This window comes from Poecile atricapillus, chromosome 12 (assembly GCF_030490865.1).
Source record: "Poecile atricapillus isolate bPoeAtr1 chromosome 12, bPoeAtr1.hap1, whole genome shotgun sequence".
NCBI classification, from domain to species: Eukaryota; Metazoa; Chordata; class Aves; order Passeriformes; family Paridae; genus Poecile; species Poecile atricapillus.
Window position 1 is genome coordinate 16,013,684 of NC_081260.1, and position 14,795 is coordinate 16,028,478.

The 14,795-nt window shown below is 39.6% G+C and overlaps 1 protein-coding gene across 1 annotated transcript in view; it reads left to right on the forward strand.

Moving 5' to 3' along the window:
* The window catches only part of LOC131583671 (connector enhancer of kinase suppressor of ras 2-like), a 166,439-nt gene that overhangs the window by 146,822 nt on the left and 4,822 nt on the right, over positions 1-14,795 (forward strand). Inside the window, exons 19-20 of the mRNA XM_058848054.1 lie at positions 152-225; positions 5,620-5,691. Of these exons, the coding sequence (XP_058704037.1) occupies positions 152-225; positions 5,620-5,691 (146 nt within the window). The remainder of the gene's footprint in view (positions 1-151; positions 226-5,619; positions 5,692-14,795) is intronic.

A 14,795-nucleotide genomic window follows, 5' to 3' on the forward strand; every position in this document is an offset into this window, starting at 1 on the left:
TTTCAAAATAAAAAAAGTACATGCAAAATACATTCAGTATTTCCTTTGACTGGGTAGTTGTTCTTTGTATAAAACCCAAACAGCTGCTGCTCATTTCTCTCCTCTTTAATTCTGTGTTCTTTTTCAACATTTTTTTTTCCTCATTCAATAGGATGAAAAAGCAGAAGGATTTATTAGTTTACCCGAGTTCAGGATAGACAGAGCAATTGAATGCAGACGAAAACAGTAAGTAATAAGTCAATTATATTTATAAAAGATTGCTCTTGGAAGTTTGCTATACATAGTACTGAACATTGCAAAGTCCAGAGAAGGAAATTACTGAGAAAAAACCTTGAAATCTGTAAATATAACATCATAGATCCACTTAAGCTTTAGTATTTCTCTTTATTATAAAAGATGCAATGTAATGTAAGTTCCATTTATTGGATTAAAATGAATTAAATAACTCTTTAGCCAGCTTGCCAGACAGTCCAGTTACAGCTTCAGTTAAATAAGTAAATCAAAAAGCAATGAATACTTTAGTAAAGAGATAAAACTTTCTCAGGTTCAGTAGGGCTGTATTTTCCCATAGGAAATAGCATAACAACAATCATAATAGGGAATGGTGAATATAATCTTAATTTTCTCCTTTATGGAGGAAGCTTTTCATACCCAATATTGTGTTGCTCTCAGCTGCTAAAATATTTAGATTCCATATGCAAAATGAACTCTGTATTATTGCTACTTCTACATTCCGCTCCACTTAAAAGCATATTATCAGCTTTCCACAATTAAGGAATATTTAATAACACACAGTCATTGGAAACTGCTTCCAAACAGTGTTGGGATTGCAATCAACAGGTTTAACAGAACAATCCCAATGCTTTGAGAGTAGCACTTTGCTGGTATCTCCTGAATTATTTCCATTTTTCCTACTTTCCTGCTTTTAACTAAGCATCCTGGATTTTTCCTGTGCTTTTCCAATGACTGAATGCAGTTTTGGTGTGAGAAAACAAGTGCTACAACTATGAGCACAATGCCATAGAAATATTGAAGATATGAATTACAATAGAGACTCCTCATCAGCAAATCAAAGCTCTTCAGTTGCCTGTTCTTGTCTGGGGATATTATTACCGTGTCAGAGAAGTACAAGACAGTGCAATTTACACTTCTATTTCTCCTTTCAGCTGAGGGTATCACAATAGAAATTAAACATGAACTGAGCACTATAAATACCTCAGAGCAATGAGTAGATATTAATAATGATATTGAACAAAAACACAGGAAAAATAATACCCTTTTGTTAGAATATAAAGCACTTAACAGATTTGGGTGAATTAACCAAGATCAAACAGAAGGTCATTGTGCACAGCTAGAAATAGCTTCCAGAGCTTTCCTCAAAGCATGAGAACACAATCCCTCAGAACTCAGCTTAGAGAAGGATTTCTGTAGGGTATATGCACAGGGAAAAGTCCGATTAACTAAAACTTTGCACAGACTGAAAGCTGAGAACCTCCAGGCTTTGAATCCTTTCAAAAAGAGGCAGGTCCAGAGGTAAAAGTATAATGAAGATGTTCATAGTATATTCCCTTTTTCCCTGAGCTGAATTTCCATTTGAATTCATCCTGCATGAACTACCATTTCTGTATTTCCCCCGTCATAGGAACTGCACCTTAAACTTTTGTTTTACCTGGAAGTGAGAGCAGTGAAATTCAGTATATCATGTGGGAACGGGGGCCCTGGCTGTGTGCAGCCAGCTCCAACCCACAGTCCCTGTGAGCACACCTGGAAAACTCTCACCTGTCCTCTCCTGGGTGTCCCACAAGGCCAGGAGGGAGCATCATTCCATTGCCCAATTCCTCTAAAAAGCCAAAATCACAGCATCAGTTTTCCTTCAGCCCTCCCCAGTGCAGAACTAAGAACATTTTGGAACTCAGTTTGGATTTCTCCTCAGATCTCTGTTATTCTCAGAGCTATTGGTGTGAAATGTTCAAACCCTTTTGAAACTAAAGGATTTGAAGGCTTACTGGGATAATGAATGGATTTCTCTCTCCCACTGTTCTGTGGCATGGGGAGCTCAGCTCCCCAGCCTGGCTGTTCCTGATGTCCATGGCTCACAGTGATGGAATAGCCTTGAGAAAGCTTTCACAAGAATATGGATAATTGAATGCATCATTTGGGATGGTTTGATGATTTGCCTCAGTAATGCATTTAATGAAGGTACCCAGATTATTACAGGAACCATGGCATTATCCCAGGCTGGTTCAGCTCTCCAGGCTATGGCTGGACGTGCAATGACCTTGTCCCTGTGAAAGGAGGCTTTTTGCATTGCCACTGAAAAACTCTCCACTGCTTTTAGGCAACACCTGCATGCTCCTGATTAAAAGTGATCACAGAGTATGAGAAATTATAGTTATTTGAGTTTGTGTGCTGTGGCATGACAAGAATATCATGTTATTTTCAAAGATACTGATAATTATAATGCCCCATGATGATGTTGATTCCCAAAGATAAAGATTAATTGAGCCACATGTATAATTAATCTTTATCAACTGGTGCCTTGCCTGAACCTTCAACAATTTCCACCTAGTGAAAATTTTCATTGCCTGGTTAATGCAAGTCTTAAATTTATCGAAGATATGCCACAGTTTTGGCACTTCAGATTGAAAGTGTGCAGACAGGGCTCTATACAAATGTCCTTGTAGTGCAGGCAGACATGAAGGCACAGCTTAAATGTTACTACAGCTTCATAATTTTATTACTTCTGAAAAGAACTTGTCAGTCTTGGCAGACAGCAAAGTCCCCTTGAGCCACCAGTGGGATCCAGAGGGACAAATCTTCCTGGGCTGTGTTAACTGGGGTACAACAAATGGGTGGAGGGATTATTCTTTAAACTGGCACTCACTAGGCCACATCTTGATTATTGCAGCCAGTCTGGGGCCCTCCAAACCAAGCCAAATATAAATATATAGATATCATTCTTCTGAATTACTCATATTTATACATCTCCAATTGTTGCCCTGGAGACTCCAGTTCCTAATGCTAGGAATGCATCTAAAACATTTCCCTAATAATAATATTAGTGACACTGCTGGGAGATGAAGATGGATTTATTGTTGTGTTTTGCAGCCCTGACACAGAACTGCAATACACTTAAATCACAAGTTTGCACAGAATTGGGATCTCCATTTCATAGCAATAAAGATCTCTTTTCTGCAGTCTGCAGATACGTAAGAGTGCAATGCATTATTGCAGCTTTAATGTTCAGTATCTCAGGAAATTATCACAATATCAGACAGCAAGATCCTAAGGAACATTCATATAGGAACCAATGAGAGCTGTCTGCAGGGACCTGGCTTGTGGGAACTCCTTTGCAAAAGCAGCCAGACCTGCAGCATTCAGCTGATTTATCCTGACAAAATTCTTGCTCTCTCTGCATTTTATGACACATTCACAAGTTCTAACAGCCGTGCCAGGAGCCCTGCAGACAGTGCCTGACCTGTTGCACGCTCCTGATTTCACCTCTCTGTGCCTTAACTGAGGCAGGGCTCCCGTGAGAATGTAAAATATTGTAATAATCACAGGATCACAGCCTTGTTTGGGTTGGAAGGGACCTGAAAGATCACCCCATTCCACCCCCAACTGAGGGCAGGGACACCTTCCACTAGAAAATGATCCACTAATCATAGATTTTATTACATTACAGGAGCAGAGTGGAGCCAAATTAAAGTCTGTTTATCACACTAACTTCCACCCATTAACACTGACATGAAACCCCAATACTGGCATTTGAATGCCTGTATGTATTTAAATTTCCTGTCTAGGAAAATAATCCTATTTACAAGCAGAAACTCCATCATGTGATATGCTCTCAGGATTAGCCAAGAGGATTAGGATCTTTAGATCCACCACCCTTATCCTCTCCAATCCAAGGCAATCCCACTGGGAGGTGGTTGGGCAGAGAGTTCAGACCAACAGTAGAACTGTGCAGGAGCATTTGTTCAGTCATGATTTTCTATTTTGAGCATCAAAAATGCAGTACTGTAAGGAATTTCTGTTGGAAGTCCAGTATTTGCTAATCTCTGTGTAATTAAAGTTGTGCCATGTTCTAAAGACACAAAACTGTTCCACCTTTCTTACCCACAGCTGTTTCCATAGAACCAGTTGGAGTTGCTGGTACTCACCTGGCACATGGGAATTAAAAAGTTCCACATTAAAAGCAGGAGAAAAAGGATGTTAAGAATTCTTGACACTAAAATCATATCATACCACTCCGTTAAAATGAAGCATAAATTTGATCAGAGCTTACTTAAAACTGCATTTATGTAATGATCAAAGGAGAGATAATTAACAAGCCTGTGCCATCTAGTGGGCACCACGAATTCCTGTGTGGGATTTCACAGTCACTCCCTGCTTTTATTTGCAAAGTTCCAGTAGTCAGGGCAGTGAGGCTCTGCAGTGGAAATTATCACTGTCCAGATGCCAGAACAACATTAAATACCTCTACAGTCTCCTTTTATGGAATTTAATACTTAATGATAACCCTGTGTGCAAAGGTAACCTTACCCTTTATATCCCTAACCTCATGAAAAAAGGAACTGCACAGAAATACAACTCTGCTGTAGGACTTTTGTTAGGAAAGCTGTTGCTGGATGCATTTGTATTAATTATATATGTATATATAAAAAAATCACTGTGCCTGGGTGAAGCTTCTTCAGCTTTCATCTTGTCTTTGAAAACTGCCATAAGTCATAGTAATTAATAAAACACTCATTTGCATTTAAGATATTAATAGTGGAAACATTGCATCACAGGTTCTTCATAATTCCACGTGTAAAGATTCCTAATCTAATTCTTACGTCTGCAAATCACCATGTAAATGTCATTATTTTAATATAAATGTTATCAATGATAGTGTGGCATTTTTTTAACGTTTGCCAGCTAATCAAATTAATAGTCTTTAGTGCTGGAACCTTCTGGTTTCCTTGATAGCAGAACTCCTTTTCATTATACCCACACAAAAAAAATTATAAAAACTGTGATTATTGTTCTTAGCAGTTTTCAGCTGCTCAGCTGAGGGAGAGCTCAGGGATTAGACCACATAAAAGCATTAATAAAAAGCATTTTATGTGGATTATAATCACCCATGCCATCTGATTATTATCTATTATTCCAGTGATTTCTAGAGCTCAACACGGCAGCCTTCTGCATTTTCTTTTTGTAGAATACAAACCAGTCATCTAAATACAGGAGAAGAGGTGGGGGGGATGAAGCATTTATTCCTTTAGTTGATCTTTGGAATACAACTAAGATGTACTTGAATATATTCAGTAATGCCATCAAATTCACCCAAGAATTTTTTAGATGTAGAACATCAATGACCAGCCAAAGGATTTCTATTTTTAAGTCAATCAAGGGCTTTTGAAATTTTTGTAAAGTATGAGGCTCACAAATGTAGATGAACTCAGATCAGGGGGAATCCATCTATAAGTTTTGGCAGCAAAATTCAAACCGAAGATGACAAATGCCTGTGAAACCTGTAACATGTTGAAGAATCATACAGCAGGACAACCTTTTGTATTTGTAGACAAATAGTTTGAAAGAAAAGGTGTTTTTTTATTCTTTGTGCTCTTTTTATAGCGCCTTCAAAGCATGTCACCCCAAAATAAAGAGCTTCTACTTCGCAACCGACTGCCTTGAAGAGATGAACAGGTGAGTTATGTGTCCTCTTTTTGTGGGGTGTTCTTCATCCTGGTGCTTCAATAATTCATCTCACACAGGAATAGACTCCTGGAGCCTGGTGGAAGAGCCTGATGATGAGCTGGCTCATGGTGTTCTCAGGAATTAGCTTTCCATTCATTTCAGTAAATACATTACATTCTGTGGCTCATTTTGCTGACACTTCCTGCCATGACACGTCTGGGTTCTGCAAAGGAAAATTGTGTCTGTCTCATCTATGTTAATTATAATTTTTTCTTTTATTAATGGGCTTAAGATTCATCTCCCTTGTGATGTTTTGTTGATAAACACTGGAAGTCTTAGTGGGATCAGTGTTTCTGGTACATAAAACTGCACCCACACCAAAACTTGTAAGACTACACCCAGGTGGGTGTGTGTACATATATATATATATCTCTGTGTGTGTGTGTGTGTGTGTGTATGTATATATATTCACCTTCCAATCCCAACAACCCCAACAACACGGAAAATCAGCAGTAATTAATTTTATTCACCACATCACTGTCCCAACACAGAGCAGAGGCAAGCAAAGTTCTATTTTTGGTGTTGCAGTGAGTTTTTAAATGTCCTTAGATGAGCTGAGAGGACATTCCAAATTTCTGACTGGACAAGGTGCTGGACAACCTGATCCAACATTAAAGCTGGTCCTGCTGTGGGTGATGTGGGAACAGACACCTCCTGGGAGCTCTTCTAACCCAAATTACTCTGTGCTTCTCCTTTGTGATTCAGTGGTGAAGGCAGAGGTTGGGTGAAGGTGGGACGGGGCCTCAGATCCCAAAAGGCAGAGTCAGATGTCCTCCCTCCTCCTGTTACATCAGAAATTTGTTTATTCCCAGCTGAGGTGGAAAGCACAAGGACACCTGGGACAAGGTCACCATACTGGGAAGTCTTAAATTTTTCCTGGCACAGCTAGCTGAAACTTTGAGATGTTCTTACAGTTGTCCTTAATGTTTGCCAGCTTGGAAAGACAGATACGGATGGGTTTTTTCCTTTGGAATATTAAGGCCTACAAGTCATTGTTGAATTGAACATTTATATTCTGTGGCTTACATGGCTCTTCACGTATGTTGGGGTGACAGCCTGGCTGCAGTGAAACTCTTGAAGCCTGTTCATCCTGCACTGATGAGGGTGATGAGCTTCAGTTATCAGCAGTGGGATACTTGCAGGGTATAAATTTGCTGAAAGATATTTTTTCAAGGTTGTTAATGTTCTACTGCTCAGTTCCATAGTGTGGTTCAGGTTTGATTGGACAAAACCAAAGTGAGAATGTTTTGCTGGCTTAACTCTGCCTGGTCTCCCTTGATTTCAGCTGCTGGGGTAGCTCTTGTTTGTCAAAGTGCCATTGATCATATCTATAAATTAAACATAAAATGTTCTGGCTCAAGGAGAACCAGGAAGTCTTGACACACATTTGATGAGCTGCTTTTACAACATCCATTGATTTTTCCATGGGGAGCCCAGGAAGCTGCCTGGATGGCCATGGAGCACAGGAGCAGCTGGGAAGGTGCCAGTGTGTCTTTTCACACCAAACCATCCTTCACATCATTTACTCTGGAATTTACAAGAGCCTTTTCCCTGATTTCTTATGAAGAAGGCAAAGGGCGAACTTCTGCTTGAAGTATTTTGTGCAGTAGTTTCCCTTCAGTAACTCTGTCCCTGCAGAGCAATTGGAATTCACTCCCCACCCAAATGATGGATAACTGTTCCCTCTGGAAAACCCCTGGGCATCCCTGCAGCTTTTACAGGCTTCCTGGAATTCCTTCTCCCAGAGATCCTGTGTGAAATTTGAAATGAGGAAGCAAAATTCATAGATGAAAAATGTGTTTAAAATACTGATTTCACAAATCTCTCTCTTCCCAGCAAATTGCTAACCCCATGATGTGAGGAAATAGGGAAAATGCTTTGCATTGCATCTCCCACTCCTGCTTTCAGCACAGAATTTAACTGGATTTTCATGCTGAAAAGTGAAGGAGTCCTGGCATGGAAAGCAACATTCTTCATTCACTATGAGAGGAATTTTCTTTCTCCAACCACTTTTGCCACCAGCTTCTGTTTTAACAGCTCGTTTTAGAGTTTCTCACCTCAGATTCACTGTTTATTATTTTTTTTCCCACTCTGGAGTATTTTAATGTGCCTTTAACCCCACACTGGTGGACCCCAGTGGATAAGGATGGATTCTTCTGTAGCAGACCGAGGCACTCAGCTGTGGCTGAGTTTTGCCTGCTGTGTTACTCAGGTTTGCAAAATTCATGCTCGTGCTGTTTTGTCAGCTCTTACACGAGCGGAGCCGTGTTCTTAGAAATGAATTAATAATGAACTTGATGAGCTCATCTCTAGCTTGGTACTCCAAGCTTGTTAAAGACCTTATTTCCCAGAAGTGCTTCATCTCCTACCACACCACACATAACCTGTTTATGGCTTTAATTAGCATTGAATTTAATATTCGGTTGTTTTACAATATCTATTTCATTTAAAACTTGCATGCCATTCAAGTCTGTAGTGCAGTGCATTTGCAATCTCATCATGGACTCCAAATATTAAATTTTTTAAAGTTTCTATTTTAGGCTGAATAATTTGATCACTTTTGATTTGAATAACTGGGTTAACTTTGCAATTTTAATAACTCCCATAAATCTTCGGCATTCATTCAAGAAATATAACAAATAGCTGCTACTGAAACAGAATGATGATTGATTTTTATAAGGGTTACTCCTATATCTTCCAAGACCTGAAAATTATAGGACAATATTTCTCTTAAAAAAGAGCTATTTGAAAATTGAAGTATTCTGAATTAAATTTCTACTGATTATAAGTAAATTTTATGGTGTCTCTTATCTACTTCTCCATATGGGGTATAACCAAGTGAGTTACTCAAGACTTTCCCTAAATCTGTTTATTACTAAAGTTAATTCTGTTTTCTCCCTCAAATTTTAGGCTTGTTTGTCTCTTTGACAAGTCTTGGCCAAATCAGATGGTGAGCCAGGATTAACACATCTTTTACAGTTTCAATGCACTTTGTCTCCACTTTAGATAAACTAACACCCAAGTAAAGCTCTTGGCAACTAAAAGTTTCAGCCCTGAGCCCCTATGAGACATTTTCTCTCTTAAACTGGACAAGTGAGCAGGAGATTGTCCAATCTGGCCTAATTTAACCGTTCTTTCTCAAATAGAGCTGAGTAAGTTGTTACAGAGCTCTTACTCTCAGCCCCTTACCTGATGAAAAGGCAGGAGATAATTCTGCAGAACATGAAAGGTACTTTTCAAACAGAAATCCCTGGAATGGAGCTTCCCAATGGTGTTGTAAATAATCATAAAGAGCAGGTTTTCTTTTTTTCCTTTTACGTTCCCATAAACTTGTTTCAAATCTGTGCCTGAGGCCACACCAGCCCTCTAATTTATTGTTCTCACATAAAAGCTCCTAAGTGCAGCACAAGTAAAACAATTTTCTGATCAGAATTAGCTGCAGGCTCCCAGGACTGGGTGAAGCCACGATGTTCATGGGAGTGCACAAGGGGATAGCAAAGCTGCTGTGCCTTGTCAGGACAAAATACTGCACCAGGAATTCCTAGGACTCCGCTGGAATATTCCAAATCACCTTTTCTGGGCAAGCATCTGGCTCCTTTCTACAGTTTCTGTGTGATTTACCCTAGACTTGTGCAGTTCCATTTCCCCCAGTTGAAATTATGAAATTAACCAAATTCTGCTGTGAATAACACCAGTGTGAATTGATAGAGTTCTTCTGGGAGCCAAATTTAGTGATTTCATTCATTTCACAGAGCAGATTTAGAGGTTCCAGCCCTGCACCTTTCAGAGGTAAAGGCAGTGTCACAATCCATGTTGTGATGTTGTGCTGGAGATACAGAGTAAACTCTGCCAAATCTGAAGATTCGGTAATAGAAATAAGAAATAATAGAAAATAAGTAGTAGAAATAAGAAATGTTATTATAATGAATTAGCCAGATATTTAACACCATTATTTGGCCTATTTGAGCTGATTTTTAAAAAACTGTGGAAGCAGAATTGGACAATTTCACAAGTAGATCATCCCATTTCTTTAAAAAATTCACCTGTAAACCCCAAAACCCCACGCATACTTTATGCCACACTAAGATCAGTTCTCTTGCCTGTAAAGAAAGTTTTCTTTCTCCAGAGCTTTCCTTTGGGCCAATCATTTGGTGAAAGCTGGGGCAAAAGTTTGAATAAGTGAGTAAAGTCCCAGTTGAGTGAGTTTATGTGATTGTTTTGGTGATTTCCTTAGGGTTTATTATTGGTTCTGGATCAGTTATTGTGTGCTTTTATTGTCTGTGATACATGACTGTATTTGTACAGTAAAATGCTGGTACCAGAAGGGTAATTTATTTGCTACAAAATAGTGAATTTCTTTTGTGTATTACCCACTGGGGAAAACAATACAAACAAAAAAACCACCCACACCAAACCAGAGCATAATTTGTTTGACAGAGTAAAGTTAAAAAAAATTTAAAATAAATAAAAAAATCCCATTAAATGCATGAAGTAGATGCCCATGCAAAGAGGGCACGGATTGGTTCACTTGTCAATTCTTAAGCTGTCTCTGGCTTTTTTCCTATTTTTCCAGCCTGACAAATCTAAGAAGACAATGCATGAAACAAGATCAACAGTCATGTCAAATTATCAAATCAGAAAGTACTCAGAGTTTATCCCATGAATGATTTTGCTTAACAAATCCCAGCAACTGTGACAAATCAAAGAGCAGAGACAGAGGCTGCTGGGGGCTGATACAGGGGAGAAATGAGCTCACAGGGAAGGATCTGCTCTGGGTTAAACTTCACCAGGAGATGGTTTGGGGCTTCTTTTGTGTGGAGGAAAATCAAGGCATCATAATTTCAGCCACCCCTATTTCAGCATCCTTTATTCTCTTAAATGAATGTATTACCTGCATAATCATAGAAAATTGTGAAAATAATGTACCTTAGGAACCCAAATGGGAAGTGCATTGATTTTGCAGGTGTTCAGTAAGAAAGACTAGTCAGAAAAGTTAATATAACAAGTACAAAATCAATTTTTAAATCTAATTGTGTATTGCAAAGAATTTTACTGTAAATTCTGGGATTTGATTATGCCAGTGATGTAAAAAAAAAATATAGTACAAAGCTTTTGATCAGAAATTAAAAGTAAACTGCACTGAATTCTATATATGAAGTAAATGGTTCAAGGGAATCTCTAATAGACTTAAAGATAACTTGATTCAAGTGAAATTTAACTTCCACTTTAGTTCTAGTTTTTCCTTTTAACCAAATAATCTCAAATGTAGATGCAATCTCAAAAATGAAGAAAAAATATTTCTGCACTGAAACATTCCTAACACAAAGCTGAGGTGGCATACAAGGGCAAGAATGAATGATGAAAAGATGCAAGGAAGATAGGAAATGTATTTTATTTATTCTTTTTGTTAATATGTCAGGATTTCATAGACTTCCTTTATAAAGGAACATTTAACAGAGAGAAATAGTGAAAGTAGTTGGACCTTTTCTTGAATTTACACCTTTTCCAGACATAATTTTTTTACATATTCATTTGAATTAAATAGCTTCTTCTAAAACCAGCCATCTGGTATGTGCAATAAGTGAGGATATTAGCAAATGAAACTTTTCTGAGCCACAGAAACTCACTTCTTCCTCACCTCTTCTCCATGGGTTTATGGAACTGTTCTAACTATAACCTAAAAATTGTAACTTTCCAGTCCTTTTTTATAGGAAGGAAAAAAAGGTTATCCTCTTGCCCTTGGTTTTCATTCTCCTACACTAAGCAAAATAGTTCTCTCCAATTTATTACAGCTGAGATTGTCCAAGATGTTTTATTTATTTGTGCTTTTTCACTCTGGACTTTTAGAAAGGAACAGTCAAGGGGGTGAGAGTGATGCCACTGTGGAAACTTTAATTGCCTTCACTCCCAGAACCTCCCACTGACCTGGCTGGCTCAGGTCTTGCTCAGCAGGAGCAAACTACAAAAGCCAGGAAACAGAAATTTATTAATTTGTACATTGAAGAGTGGCACATTTTTGTTTATAATACAGTGTTAGGAGAGCAAAGCAGTGTGCAGTTGTTTCCAGTTCTTTGGGCCCCTGTAACATTTCCTGGTGTTTCTGTCAGTAGGTCAAGGAGCTCCTGATTCCTGACAATTCGGGGCATTTTAGGCATGGTTCACTCTTCAGTATCAGGCTTTGACTCTTGAACAGCTCCTCAGCTCCTCACTGCCCTGGTGCCTTCACTCATCACAGCCCAAGCCTGGGGCAGAATCAGACTCTCAGAAGAGCCCCCTGGGCTGTAATCCCTGGGTAATAACCAGAATTATCTCAGTAAATTTAACTTAAATACAACCAGGCAGCTCTCTTTTATCCCAAAGCAATGACAACAGTGCCTGTTTGTAACCCACAGAACTAATTACAACCAAATCTGACTTCTTTAGAATTTAATTGAGACAAAGTACAAAATTTGTGCATTTTGATGACTTTACTCGAGGTTCACCTTTCCCTGCCTTTGGTTCACTGGAAGCCAGGCAATAAAAACCAACCCACTTCTTGGTCCCCTGTAGTTACAAAGTGCCTTGGTAAGACAGTGATTATATCTTGTGGGGATTTGTACAGTCCTGGAGGTAAAATGTTGTGGCAGAGGATCCGTGGGATGTTTAGTGCTGTTCTGTGTCATCACAATTTCCATCCAGAGTGCAAACCTGTGCTCTGTTGGGTGGCCTAGCCTCGGTGGATCCTGCTGGTTCAGTTGTTTAATTATCTACAGGAAGGAGTTGTTGAAATTTTCCAGGTCAAAAGGCAGGATTGGAGGGGAGGGAGTCCAGTTTCTGCCCCAGGTCGAGGTACAGGGATGTGCACGTGAGATCCCAAAGGTGCCCCCGCCAGGACAGCCCAGGTCTCCTTGTGAGCACAGGGATGTCCCAGAGCTGCTGGGGCACAGCTCTAGAACCCAAATCAGCAATGCAGCCCCTGGCCTTGTGCTGAGGGGCAGCACACAGAGCCCTGCAGTGCCCAACCCCATGGGATGTGCATCCTCCATCCCTCGGGAGCCCAGCTCTGACAGGAGCTCCCAGTGCCCAACTGGAGCCCAACATTTCCCCACAGAGCACCCAGGGCAGAGCTCAAACCAACTGCCTGCCTTTCCAACCCCTCCATAAAGGGCTTTTTATAACCTTGACTGCAGTTCTCTGAAAAATGAAAGTGGTTTGCTCATCAAGGAAATTCATCTAGTTTATGCAGGGTTCCTTTTGGACTGAGTTTGCATTTCCTTGGGGAAAAAAAAATTAACTGTAAGAAAATGAGCTGTAATCTCACCACTTGTATATCTCCTGATTAACCTCAAAAACATCCACTCGTGCTTTTTTTAAAAACGCAAAACCTAAAAGGGAGATTCTAGTTCTTTTATCAGAAGAGATTTTGTCATGATAAGCCACTGAATATCATCAGATAACCCTTTATTTTGGCTTGACAAAGAGCTGACTCTGAATTGTGGTAAATGAGGTAAGAAAGTCCTTGTAACTATAGCTGGGGATGATCTTGGCCTTTGGAAGAGAAAAGCCTGAGCAGCCTTAGAGAAGGAAGATTAGCTTCAGCTAATTCCAGATTTGGCCATTGAGGCCATATGCATAAAGCTGATACTCTGGGTATCCTCAGAACCTCCCTGGCCTGGAAAGTAAATCCCAACACTTCAACTGGTGCCTATATTTGCTTCCAAGATCCGACACCTTCAAATTAACAACGAGCAACTAAAGAAATTTTGCAAGAAATTTAAGACAATATAAATTTCCATGCACTGACCACACAAATGGCTGAGTCTGTTTTAACTTGGAAAATGGTAATTAGTCCTAATTTATTGTTGCTGCTTAAGCAGAACCTCAGCGGAAGGCACTGAGCCATCCTGCTTAATTGCCAAAGGCATATGGCAAAGTATGACTAAAACTATTTTGCTCCAGTGCTAATGAGTTTAGAAATTTGGGAAGAACTGATGAAAAACTGGTGAATACAGATGCTTAGTAACGAGCAGGGAATGATGTCATTGCCATTCCTGCAAGAAAGGATCTGCCTTGCAAGGGAAGCAAATGCCAGGCCATCAAGGTGCCGTGTGCTGAGGGAAATGAAGCTGGAGAGAGCTGTGCAAAAGCTCTTCTGTAAATCTGTTAATCCATTTTAAATGTACTTCCCTGATGATAAAGATGAGTTATTGATGCGCTGGCGCAAACAACGGCTGTAAGCAGTCCTAACCCTGCAGTCGGTATTTGGGAAAACTAATCATCATTTCCGTTTTCTTCTCCAGTTTGCTCACTTCTGCCTTAATGCTGAGAGGCAAAGCAATATGATTGTACAGTCCTTTATTTTCATAGTTTTGCAAGTCAATTAAACCCTCTGACAATTCCCTGCAAGAAGCAAACATTGCTGTCCCCTTTGGCTACGTAGGGAAGTCATGAGACGGGTGGAAGGCTCCGCTGCAGGCCGTGCAGTGAGTCAGTGCCAATATCACAGATTAAGATCATTGCTCGGAGCCTCTGCGGAGCCGCCGAGACCAGGAGATCAATACGTGCTGAACTCTGCGCTATTTTTAGAGGAGAGTTCACTCTTCCCTCATTTTCTGCCTCCTTGCTGTGCCTCCCTTCTCCCACACACCACTCTCCTGGACAATAACAGTCACATATGTCCTTAAAAGCTTTTTTTCTCCTCCACTACAAGTGGGAAAGAATGTCACTGAACAGTTTTCTTGTTTAAATCTGCAAAACAACTCGTCCTTTTTGATATTCCATGTACTGTTCACTAATGTCTGACTTGAGGCCTGCGAAAGATGTTTTTGTCATTATAATAATCATTAACGAAGAAGATAATTATTAAAAAATTTGATGTTGCAAAGGTTCAGAAAGGAAAAAAAAGAGCTGCTTCTAGATAAACTCTCACATTAACATTCTGGGAAATTAATGATGTAATTAAGAATTTAGTCACTGAGGAAAGGAATGGTTAAAAACATCCCAGGCATTATAAATGTCACTATTAGGGCTTTTTTTCTACAGTTATATCTCCTTGTTGATGAAAACAAGATATA